Genomic DNA, 13293 nt, shown 5'->3' with positions numbered 1-13293 from the left:
CACACAGGAAGCGTGACGTGGGACTCGATCCCGGGTCTCCAGGGTCACACCCCAGGCTGCACCAGGGCTGCCCTTTTACCTCATTTTTAAAAACTATGAAATTAGGGGCACCTGGCTGGTGCAATTGATTGAGCGACCAACTCTTGGTGTCAGCTCAGGTCATGATCTCAGGGTCGTGGAGTCGAGCCCCATGTCGGGCTCTGTGGTCTGCATAGAGTTTGCTTGGGATTCTCTCTCTCTCTCTTTGCCCCTCACCTGACTCATGCTCACTCTCTCTTTATAAAACAAATAAATCTTTTTGGAAAAAAAAAGCTATTAAGTTAGTAAATGATGTCAAAAATGTAGACATTCGAATAATTGGGATAAAGTTATTGGTTTTGCTTTTAGATACAGATGAGAGACATAGCTGAAGAGCTCTTATTACAGAAGCATGAGAGGAAAATCGGGGTTTGGAAGGCAAGTAGTGTTTGTTATATTCTTCCTCTTGCAACTTCCACTCTGTCAAAGTATTATTTTTCCTCCCCTACTTGTTCAAAGACTCTCATTGAGCACACTGCTTTCTAAGCTACCAGTTGACCACTGAGACTGTTTAATTGGCTGATGGAATCTGGGGAAGAGTATTATTCTACGAGAGCCACCTTCTTAACGCCTTCCTGACCTGCTAAGCCCGAGAAGTGTGCTTTAAATTTTGGACCTTATATATGTATTTTTGTTTATTTTGCTTGTGATGGATTTATTGAGACAAGCTGTTCATTTCAGCCTATGGTAGTTTATTACTGAGAGTGGATGACTTTACAAAAAGAATGAGAAATATGTAACAGAACCAGCAAGTTAAATTATCTTACATTATACTCTGTTGAGATTTACATTTTGGCTTGAAAAGAATTAAAACTATCATTTTGGTGATTACTGAAGTCACTATAATAGAATACCTTACTGGAAATGGCCTGTTTTGCTTCTTAACAATCACAATAAACACAGCCTTCTTGTTGAGCCTACATATTTATATGAATTCATCCTTCTACAGATCTTGGTGGAATGTCAGACTAGACCTGGGTGACCCTTTACAAACTAACAAACGTAAAATTTTATTTGACTATTAGAGGATTACATGTATCTGTTAGGATGCTCTTTTTCTGTGTTTTCCTCTTGAAAGGAAATAAACCATTCTTATGTTTGTCTTTTACTATTTTTTGTTGAAATTCTAAGTAGGATGGGCTTTTATTTCATATTATTGTGCATTACGTATTATGTTATTTTCTGTTTAATTAAATTACAGGTTTTAGTTAAATTACTAAGTTTTAGTATCTTAAGAAGTAGGTCTTAAAACATTATTTGCTAAGTGAGTTTAAAATAAACATCCCAGTCTAATGCGTAAGTGTTCCTATTTATAGGGTTGTAATTTTAATATGGAACATATGGTGGGGGTCTTAACTTTTTGACCAGAGTGCAAGACATGTACCTCACTAAAATGATGTTAGACATTCAGTCACTTCATCTGGGTGAAAACACTGCTATTCACCTAGACTGCCTGGTGTTGGCTTCATTTTTCAATTTCCAATTCATCCTCAAGGTCCTTCTGCAAAGCTTTTGCTCCTTCAGGCAGAATTAGTTAGTTACTCCTTTTGTGTTCCCATACTGCTTTTTTACATAACTCTCTTTGACGTTTACATGGATAATCACATAGGATTTGTTTCGAGAAACTCATTTTATGCATCATCAGTAATGGATATTTATCATGTCTTTTGGCTGATGTTACTACAATTCTTAAATTCTTTCAAACTTTGCCTTTGGAATGGTGCTTCTTTGCATGATTGTACACTAAACTCAAATTTGGGGAGCTTCGATAACATTTATCCAGTAAAAAAATTTCTATTCAGTAAATTCAATAAAATCTCTGTCTTACTTTTTTTCTCTTTTTAAGATTTTGTTTATTTATTTTATTTATTCATGAGAGACACAGAGAGGCAGAGACATAGGCAGAGGGAGAAACAGGCTCCATGCAGGGAGCCCGACGTGGGACTCAATCCCGGGTCTCCAGGATTACACCCTGGGCTGAAGGTGGCACTAAACCGCTGAGCCACCCCGGCTGCCCTGTCTTACATTTTTTAATATGAGAGGCTAACAAGGGATGCATATGTGATATAAAATGGTCAGAATTTTAAAAATAGACATCTTGTATTTCAAAATTGTGAAGACAGAAATTAAGCATTACTACAGTACCATGGGTCCTCCTAGCTTTTTTGGTATGTAAAGTAAATCCTCAGTCAGAAGAAGTTTATTATTAAAAATAACATATATATATATTTTAAATAACATATTAATGATTTTTCTTCTTGTTATAAATATTAATAACAATTTTTACTAAAATAACATAAAGATGTCTTGCCTAAAAACATGATTTTTTTCTAGTTAGAAGCTGCATAGAAAATTTACTGTTTAACAGGATTCATTGGTAAATTTTTTTAAGATTTTGAAAAAATATCTTAAATGTTCTAGTGCTCCTACTTTTTATTTTTTTATTTTTTTAAAAGATTTTATCTATTTATTCATGAGAGACACACAGAGGGAGGCAGAGAAACATGCAGAGGGAGAAGCAGGCTCCCTGCAGGGAGCCCATTACGGGACTCTATCCCAGGGCCCCGGGATCACGGCCTGAGCCAAAGGCAGACACTCAACCCCTGAGCCACCCAGGTGTCCCTAGTGCTCTTACTTTTGAAAAGGCAAGAGAGTTATATTTAATACATAACATGACACATATATAATATATATAGTTATACATATAATGTAACAATATACAATCACAACATATGATTATGTTTTTCTGTTTAAGCACAGAACTCATGCAATGCATAAAATGTAGTTTTTCACCAAAGTCCCAAACTGCTATGATTCTTAACATTCTTAAACAATGTAGTTGTATGTTCTGAATCATCCAGTCATTTCTTATTCTCTCTACCTCATAAAAAAAATGATGCCATAAAAATATAAAGGAGACAAAAGAGAGAAGAACAGAGAGGTAGAAGTTGCCAAATTCTGTTGTATCCATGCCATAAATTTCAACAGCCCAAAGTAAAGGATGTTGAAGTTGGTAATTTTTAGCCTAATAAATGACTTTATTGTTATTTTTTAGAACACAGCTAATTTTCTGTATTTTCTGCTTTGGACAGCCTGTGGAGAGTAAGTGGATATCTTCATCTTGTGAAATCATTGCTTTTCGTAAAGCATTATTGAATCCAGTTACCGTAAGACAATTTCAACGGTTTGTGGCTCTAAAAGGAGATTTATTGGAAAATGATGTACTCTTTTGGCAAGAAGTACAAAAATATAAGGTATTATATTGGAAGCTGGAGAAAACCACCTCTTTTTGTGGTGGAAATGCATTAACACATCAGATTCTTAACTGTAACTTTATAGACAAGATTTGTATGATAGCCCAATTTTGTCATCTTCATACCAATATGTAAATATTGAGGTATTTATTGTTTTGTGTTAGATATATTTCTTTTTATACAGTGAAGAGTAAGAGTGAGCCCTGAAATGATAGAATTAGCTTTTCAAGGTATTCACATATATTATGATTTAATAAGAACCTTACTGAAAAGAGTTTTAAATGCATTTTTTGCGTATCACTTCTCCATAAATGTACCATATGCACATTTTCCTGAAGATATCCATACTCTCAGTACTTTAACCAAGACTTCTTTACCAGAATTCCTCCCAACTGTATTGCCAGCATGGTCATCAAAGATAGAGGATTATAGGTAAGTTAACCAGCAGAGATGAGAGGAGCTTTTCTAATAGAAAGAATGGCCAAATTTTTAACGAAACAAATGAGTAAAAGAACAATTGGCAGTTTATTTTTACGTTTAAGTGTTTATTGAAATCATATTGAATCTTTGCATTGAGGAAAGGGAAGGACTTTCTATGTATTTTAAGCAAGCCTTGAATAAGGGAACATTGTCTAGAAATACCCAAGAGTAGGCATCCAGACTGCTTCAATGCTCCCACAGGAAGCAGATTCATTTCTGGGCAAGTAGCCTATTTTATTCCATTATAAATGGAATAAAAATAAAAATAAATTTTATTATTAAATAATTAATATTTAATTGCATAACTGCAATTAAATAATTGCATATTAATAATGGAATAAAAATAAAATTGGGATTTAAAAGGATGGTACTTTCAATTGGTCTGGAATCTAAGTATGAATTATGCAATGCTAATATTCTGCAGCATTTATATTCATACAGTTAGTAATTGCTCAATAAAATCTATTTCCAAACTTTCTCCAACTTTCTTTTTTTTTTTTCTCCAACTTTCCATGAAGATGTCTTCTACCTTTTTTTTTTTGTTATAAACAGAACTATTGTTCTATTTACACCTTAGAAATTTTCTCAGGAAAAAATGTTTTGAGATAATTTTTTTCAAAATCTGTCACAGGGTAAGCAATATTAAAATAATTTTTTTTAAGAATTAGAAAGGAGGTAAAGTCTGTTTTCTAAAATAGGCAGTTATTATGAATGGGCAGGATTATTTTTAAGCTAATATGAATATGAGTAGGCCCAGGCCCACTCTGACAGGAGGAATGCAATAAATACAAGAAAAGCATTTTAAAAAGCATACTCATACAAAGTCAACCCTTAGTTGTGTGACTGTTTTTCTTTCAAGACTGTTTTTCTTTCAAGTCTTCATTTAAATATATTTCCTGTGGTATAGAGTGGAGGACGTATAATTCTAGCATAATTTACATAATGATGCAGAGAAGGTTGTAGGTCAGGGAAGTCTCGGCAGAGATAATATTTGAATTGGACCTTGAGAAAGTTTGCTAGGTGGGAAGTATTCCACCTGGCATGGCAAAATCTTATTGAGCTCCTACTCTTATTAAATGTTCACTATCTGCCAGATATCGTCTTAATTCTTTTCATATAACAGCTAATTTATTCTTAACAAGAATCCTATTAGATCAATGCTGTTATTCTTGTTATTTTACAAGTATAGAAGCTAAGGCGCACACACACACACACACACACACACACACACACAAAGCTAAGGCACAGAAGAGCTAAGAAACTCCTAATATCATGTAGCTAATTAAGTGGCAGAACTGGAATTTGAACCAAGGCATTCTGTTGCTAAAGCTCATGCTCCTAATCACTAAGTTATGTCCCCTCCCCATCCAAGCAGTGGTTGTGGTAATATGCTAAGAAATTGAGATCTGGGCTCTTCCCATTGTTCTGAATTGTGAAAATTTGGGTAGAACCCAGCTGTTCAGGTACAGGACGTTAGTTACTTAATTATTTATACATCTATACAATAGACTACTCTGCAACCATTTAAAATCATGCTGTTGGAGAATAATCAATGATAAGCAAAGATATTCATAGGGGATCCCTGGGTGTCTCAGAGGTTTAGTACCTGCCTTTGGCCCAGGGCGTGATCCTGGGGTCCCGGTATCGAGACCCACATCAGGCTCCCTGCATGGAAACTGTTTCTCCCTCTGCCTCTGTCTCTGCTTCTCATAAATAAATAGATAAAATCTTTTTTAAAAAAGAAATATATTCATCTTATTGATTTTTTAAAAACCTAGCTACTACTGGAAAACAGTACAATTTAATCTGAAGTGTGTGTGTGTGTGTGTGTGTGTGTGTCCATAGAAAAAGAGACTGGAAGGACATATTCCTCCAGCAAATACTTTTTGAGCACCTACCAAGACCCATGCTAAATCCTGAGAACACAATGATGATCAGAATAGTCTTCCCTCTTAGAGCTTACAGTGTCATGGGAGGGACAGACAAGTGATAGACAAGACAGCTGTAGGACCGTGATTAGAGCATTGCTGATGGAAGCACGGGGCACAATGGAAGTATCTACAATGGGCATCTCCTCTGAACTGAGGGAGTCACCAAAAGCCTTTTAGAGGAAAGTCTGTTTAAACTGAGACTTTAATGATAAGTAATGCTTCATTAAGCTAGGTACAGTAGGGCAGAACAATTAGAAAAAAAATCAGTTCTGATTTTTGTCTCTTCACCCTCAAAATGAAAACTCCAAAAATTTTGTTTTTGTTTCACAAGCCTTACATTCCATAATTATAAATCAAGCTCACCAAATAATGATATATGATCATCTTACTAGTAATGGAAAAAATATACTTTTGGTAACATATGAAACATATGTGCTACAAATAGGCATTTTCTGAGGGGGATGGTAAATTGAGTTAAAAATGCTAACTTTTGTCTTAATGTAACATTCATATCAAGCTTTTTTCATATATAATTTATGCCAAATTTTCTGTAAGGTTTTATATGGCCAGTGCTCAAATTTTCCTTGCTTTAATAGTGTCTGTAACATAATATTTACAATGAGTACCATCATGCAGTGAGTACTTAGTAAGTGCTGGCTCATTTCTGGCCCAGAATTACAAGTTTCCAAATTTATTTGCTTCCTAGTGGTTTAGAGAATCAATGTTCTTGACAGAGAAGTGCCATAATTCAAACCAAGCTCCTTCTTTATTTTAGAAAAATGATAGCCCTACACCTGTAACATGAAACTGGGTCTTTTTAATGTATGATCACTAATTTGAAGAAGGATAATTTAATAGGCTAACTGTAAAAGTGTAAATACTAAGAGATACATAGTGACACACTTGTCACCGCCAGCATCCTGCTTTTGTTGCCTTTCTGAGCCTAAGTCACCTTGGTGTAGAAGCAGTTCTGGTCGGAAAAGCTTTTGCATCCACTTGTAAGTTGTGTTAGGTACCTGCTTTCAGTGCTCTCCTAGGGCCCTGTGTACACCTGTCCTGTAGCACTTACCAGCTATCTCAGATCGAAGTGATGTGTTCTCTTGTTTCTCCCCCAGTGAGACTGAGTCTTTAAAGAGCAGGAACTGTCATGGGGCTCAGCTGGTATATAGCAGGCACCCAATACAAACTCGTTAAATGAGTCAAAGTAGACATTGAAGCTGGTCTTTTGGTTAGGAGTAGAAGCACTTGAGATTAAATGAAGCATGTTTATTTAAGGTATATGCATCAAAGTGTGGGTTCCTCAAACCCGAGAGAAATGGAAGATATTTTTTAAGATGGCTTTCACATGTTCTAGTGCCCTCTTGATCTGAAGTTAAGAGGTATATATTACTGAAAGACATATTGGCACAATTCTTTCAAGTATTCTAGGAATACATTAATCATGTATTGCTCTATCTTTCCTCCTTCCTCAGGACTTGTGCCATTCTCATTGTGAAGAGTCCATCATCCATAAGAAGATCATGACTATCATCAACTGCTTTATTAATTCTAGTATTCCACCAGCTTTACAAATTGACATTCCAGTAGAGCAAGCCCAAAAAATTATTGAACACAGGAAGGAGTTAGGACCATATGTGTTTAGAGAGGCACAGGTAAGAGATCAGGGCATGGAGCTAAGGGTGTTTTATATTTTATGTTATTTTGCAGCTAAGCGTATTTTTAAATAGATGAACAATTAGATATTCTTTTAAGGCTTTTGCATTATTCATATTTGATAAGGTTCCAACCTTCCTAATACTGGGATTTATTCTATTTAATTAAAAACTTTTGCAGGGAAGCCTGGGTTACTCAGTTAAGCATCCAGCTCTGGATTTCAGCTCAGGTTATGATCTCAGGGTCCTGGGATTGAGCCTTGCATACAGCCCATTTCAGACTCTGTGCTCAGCAGAGAGTCTGCTTGAGATTCATTCTCTCTCTCTGCCCCTCTCCTCTGCTCACTCTCTCTCTTTCTCCCTCCAATGGATAAATAAATCTTTAAAAATTTTTGCATATTCCAATATAAGAAACTAGCAGTATACTATTTTATTGATAATATATAGCAAATACAATCATGTAAATAACTATCTTTGACTCTCCATGGTTATCATTTGTTTCTTACTTATAATACTCCAGCCAATTCCTCCTTTCTTTCCCACCATTTCTATTTCCTTTAGAAAATCTGCTACCACAAATATGTGGTAAAATACGTGTGTTCCAAGATCTGTATATTTTTAAAGATTGGAATATTCACATAGCTCATAAAGTAAGTGAGAGGAGATGTAAGTACCCAACCAACATAAAATACACAAGCTCATGAAAGGAAAATCATGCCTGTTAACCTGCTCAAGTTACTTCTTTTTAAGATAAATAATAGAAAACAGTGATTTGGTGAACATAATTTATTTGCATTTTTAAAAGCCTTTTAGTAACGTTCCTGAAAAATGATTAAGAAAAATAAATTATAATAGGGGTAATAGGGAAGGCCATGTCATGATTTAAGTGATATGAAACAGAGATTTTAGGATATGATTGCCCTTGAGCATGGAAAAAAGGCCATTATTCCTTTAACATTCATTTGTGAGCCAGCTGTGTTCTAAGTCTTCTAAGGAACTGAAAATGGACTCAGAATCCAAATTACACATTAAAATGGGTGAAAATATAGAGAAACGACTGAGGATGTGCTAGAGAGAAATAGAGAAAACATGGTGCCAGAATTACAGTATCTGTTAGTGAAAAGATCTTAGAGATCACTTAGCCTAGCCTAGGTCTCTGGATAACCAGGCCAGGGCTTGGCCACCTAGATCAAAGACCTCAAGTCTGCAAGTGCATGTCTGGAACTGCTTACATTGGTTAGTTCTGCCATACTGTCTAGAGATTGAAGCCAGTAAAAGCTATGGGAGTACTCTAGGTTATGCCTTCTACTTGGTTTCCTAAAATGGAATCCCAGACGTGTCTTAAATACAGAATTTGGAGTGTCAGAAAATAAGACAATTTTTAAATAGAGTCCTCACTCCACCTGATTATTCCTCCTGTGTTTCCTAAGGAAGCGTAGAGAATAGCATCACCTTCTATCCAGGTGTGCAAGCCAGAGGTCTGGTTGCCATCTTTATGTCTTTCCTTTCCTTCATTCTCTTACACTTGTATCTTCAGTCCCTAAAGTGTATCCATTGGTCTCCTTGTTATCTGTCATCCTGTCTACTTTTCTCTGACTCCATGCTATCACCTGAGTTCATATCTTATCAATACTTTACAGTAATTGCCAGATGTGCCTCTGGGTTCTCTCAAAACTATTTAACTCACTGTAGACAGAGCCATCTTTTTCAAAATGTTTATCTGGTCATGTCACTTCTCTGCTTTCAATTTCAGTTACTCCCCACTGTCCTCAGAATGAAGACTATACTCTTTTTTTTTTTTTTAAGATTTTATTTATTTATTCATGAGAGACACAGAAAGAGAGAGGCAGAGACGCAGGCAGAGAGAGAAGTAGACTCCCCGCCAGGAGCCAAATGCAGGACTTAATCCCAGATCCCGGGATCAAGACCTGAGCCAAAGGCAGATGCTCAACTGCTGGGCCACCCAGGCTTCTCGAAGACTGTACTCCTATACCTCACTAGGCATACCTCTTCCCACTCCCTGCTACCCACCTGCCAGTCTTCCTGAAATATCTGTTGTTCCACAAAGGAGCCTTACTCTCTTCACTCCTGAGTTTTTTGCATTATCATCTTCTCTTCCTTGTGGTTTTATGTCTCTTTATCACACAAAACTGAAAGTGCCTATTTTCATGCTGACTTTCCCACTAGATTATAAGGTGTTTGAGGGCCGGGAGTGTTTCTTATTTACCTTTGTGGCCCAAATGCCTGGCACAGAATAGGCATTCAATAACATTTTTTGAACACATAGATGACTGACAATGAGAAGTGATCTATTGTGACTCAAAGGAGTAAGATCAAATGGGAAATGAGAACAAAGTTGAGTGAAAGGGCTGCATAGGAGGTAAAAAAAAAAAAAAGCCTATTGCCTGTTCTAGCATTGTTATCAGTCTAGCCTCTGCCTTATGCCCCACCTGCACCCCTAATAGTTTTAAAGTTTTCTTCACTTAGCCAAATTTACACTGGCCCTTTTTACTCATACTGAAGCCATTGCCTATCTCTTGCCAGTGAGCAAAGTAGTTCTATAATTATTAAAACATTTTTCTTACCTACAGTTTGGTTTCTTTTAAGGTTCTGGAGGCACAGGGTAATTTTCATGACTAACACATATATCATTAACCTAAAATCTTAATTGCAGCTTTTAGGAATAGAGCAGTTTTAGGTCTCCCACTGAAAAACTTGTGTTTTATCCTGGTTACTTTTACTGGAAGAGTTTCCAGATGGAGATAAATGTATTTGAGAGCTAGGAATGACTCCAATTTGGGAGAGGTAATGAGAGGTAGAATAAATAGTTGGTAAATAGAGGAGGAAAAGGGGAGTATTTAAATTTAAGAAGTTCATATAAAAACCACCATGATCCCTTGACATTGGAGCAGGGGATTACTTAAATAAAGACATGGCAGGTAAATGTAAATGAATTTTTTTTTAAAAGCCTACATTTCATCAAATAAAATATCTCTAGTTATCATGTTCAAAATGCCAAGAGGCTGCAGAATTCAATGATAAAACTGTATTTTAAAAGGAATAAAAAAATAAATAAAAGGAATAAATAATTTTAGAATTACTAACAATATTCATGCACAGAAAAGAGGAGCAATCAAATATACGAACCATTGGAGGACTCTGTTGATCACAGCAGTGCTTGCTTTTTAAAAATTCCTCTTTTCCCTGAAGAGTTTGCTTGGAGCCTGATGGGATGGTTCATTTTTCTCCAAGGCATTAGGTAAAGGTCATTTCTAGCAATGAGATGTTGGACTTGACCTGATGTGGCAAGTCCTACCTTCTTGGAAGTAATGTATGCCTCTGGAACTAATGGAAATACTTGGCATGGGAATTTGAGCAACAATTCTTATCTCTATTAATATCACAATTAATCATTTAATGTAGAGTATCCTCTTAGAAAGCATTTGTCCAGGATTCCACCCTCCTTTTTAAATGTTACTTTTCTTGTGCTCAGATAAAAGAGATTATATCATTTAAAAGTTACTCAAGATTTATTCTTAGATCTGCAGCTTTAAGTGCTTTTCCAGAGGTATTTCCTTTCTCTAAAGGGAAGAAAAGGGGGGGCAGAGAGTTCCTCCTGATGGACTGAATATTTGGAATACTTGCATAAAACAGCAGTGTGTGTGGCAGATCAACTAGTGTATGTTTTAAAAGAAGATATAAATTTCTCATTTGAAAAGACCTAATGGATTCTTTATTAATATGATCAATTGGTTAAGGAAACATAAAGAAAAAGTAACTTTTACGTGTTTTTTTTTTTTTTTTTTTAAAGAAAGACTTCTCATTGGTAGTAAAAAACCTTGATCATAAGCATGTGCTGAACTAAACTATACCAATATGTCTGGAGACAATAACTTGGAGGAAACATGCTGTATATTAAAGATAGAATAGTTAATCCATTATTATGGTGAATTAGAGCTTAAATCAGTACATTTGTATGAAATTGTAACCAGAGGCATTGTTTTTTATACAGATGACAATTTTTGGGGTTCTGTTTAAATTTTGGCCTCAGTTTTGTGAGTTTAGGAAGAACTTAACTGATGAAAAAATTATGAGTGTTTTAGAGAGAAGACAAGAATATAATAAGCAGAAAAAAAAATTGGCAGTCATAGAAGACGAAAATTTTGCAAAGGTAAGACAAAACTCATTTTGAGTTGAATCATACTTTTAAAAGGTATGGGATGTGTGTGAATTTATAGAAGAATTTGGGCTGGGGAACAAATACAGAAACATTATAGAATACAGATTTTAGTAGCTGTTAAGACTTTAGTCAGAGGTTTCAGACTTCATTTCGAATTTCTCAGAATTCACCTCAAATGTCACCTCTTCCATGTGAAAACTTCCTTTACCCTACTAGGCAACACAATCAGCTCTCATCCACTGTGGTAACATTCCGACCTCTCTTGGAGAGTGCTTTATATTGTCTCATGAATAAATTTTTGCATCTGTCATCCTCACTGGACTAAGATTCCCAAGGATAGTATCTGTCTTGTGCATCTGTGCATCATAGCACATAGACCAGTGTCCGGCATGTGCTCAATTATTAATCAATGTTAACTGAGTAATGTTAACTGAGTAAATCAGGAATAAAAGAATGAATGAAAAGATGTTATGTACTCACAAGAAAGCATTTTCAGCCTTAACAATTACAGAATGATACACTGAATGTGAAATTTATAGATATGAATCATAAATTGCCCAGCCTGCCTGTTTGTTAGTCTGTCCACTTATTCATCCATCCATCCATCCATCTATCTCTATATCTATTTTCTTTGAATTGAAAAAAAGGTAACTGCTCCCAACTAATGTATTTTATTTATTTGTAAGCTTATGCTTATTCTATGTAAACATTGAAAGGTGCAAAAGTAATATAATGAACATTCATATGTACACAGGTCAAAATAAACACTGTTAACATTTTGCTGCATTTGTTTTTATCCCCTCCTTAAAATATTGCAGAAAGAGCAAACTCTCTTACTGCCAGCTCCGAGTTCTATTATCTTCCCTCTCCGCAAGAGCAACCACTAAGCTTGGGGTATATTCTTCAGCTGTTTTTAAAGATAGTGTTTTATGGAGCCTGGGTGGCTCAGTTGGTTAAGTGTCTGCCTTTAGCTTGGCCTTGATCTCAGGGTCCTGGGATTGGGCCCCACATGGGGCTCCCTGCTCAGTGGGGAGCCTACTTCTCCCTCTCTCTCTGCCCCTACCTGTTTGCTCTTTCTCTCCTTTATAAATAAATTTAAAAATGTTTTAAAAAGAAAGATAGTGTTTTATACATATATGTATATGATTTCATAGCCATGTAGAGAACAGATGGAGATTCTCAAAAACCTGCCAGACTTCTCCAAAGCTGCAGAACCAGCTTGCTCTGTTTTGGTGTTTGCATGATATATCTTTTTCTATTCATTTACTACCTGTATCATTATATTTCAATTAAGTTTCTTATAAACAGCATATAGTTGGGTCATGGTGGGGTTTTTTAAAATCTATTTTGCCAATCTCTCTTAATTAGTGTAGTCTCTTTATCTTTAGTGTATTTTATATTAAGTCTGCCATTTTATTTCTTGTTTTGAGTGTTCCCTCTGTTTTTCATTTTACTCTGCATCCTTTGTCTGTATTCCTGTGGATTACTTATATATTTCTTAGAATTTTATTTTGGTATATCTTTAGATATTACCTTATAGATGCATGACTTTTCCCAGTGTATTGGTGTTGATATTTTACCAGTTTGAGTAGAGCTAAAAATTACCTTCTCCCTTTAAGTCTTTTTCCCTCACCTGTTTATACTTATTTTAAATATTCCCTCAACATATACTGAGAACCACATCAAACCCCATCCCTATTATTGGTGGTTGAGGAAAA

General features: G+C 35.6%; 1 protein-coding gene across 20 annotated transcripts in view; it reads left to right on the top strand.

Annotated features, from left to right (window-relative positions):
- RGS22 (regulator of G protein signaling 22) overlaps nucleotides 1-13293 on the top strand; it is a 131911-nt gene that overhangs the window by 105058 nt on the left and 13560 nt on the right. For 11 of the 20 annotated variants that reach the window (XM_077846770.1, XM_077846766.1, XM_077846759.1 and 8 more), the window contains 4 exons: nucleotides 388-456; nucleotides 3171-3332; nucleotides 7216-7395; nucleotides 11408-11566. The exons of 1 other annotated variant lie outside the window; for it this stretch is intronic. In XM_077846770.1, coding sequence (XP_077702896.1) covers nucleotides 388-456; nucleotides 3171-3332; nucleotides 7216-7395; nucleotides 11408-11566 — 570 coding nt within the window. Of the gene's footprint in view, nucleotides 1-387; nucleotides 457-3170; nucleotides 3333-7215; nucleotides 7396-7956; nucleotides 8046-11407; nucleotides 11567-13293 lie in introns of those variants that run through there. 8 more of the 20 variants (XM_077846771.1, XM_077846761.1, XM_077846760.1 and 5 more) reach the window with 5 other exon arrangements.

Source organism: Canis aureus, chromosome 14 (genome assembly GCF_053574225.1).
Source record: "Canis aureus isolate CA01 chromosome 14, VMU_Caureus_v.1.0, whole genome shotgun sequence".
NCBI classification, from domain to species: domain Eukaryota; kingdom Metazoa; phylum Chordata; class Mammalia; order Carnivora; family Canidae; genus Canis; species Canis aureus.
This window is presented reverse-complemented; position numbering and strand designations above follow the sequence as displayed.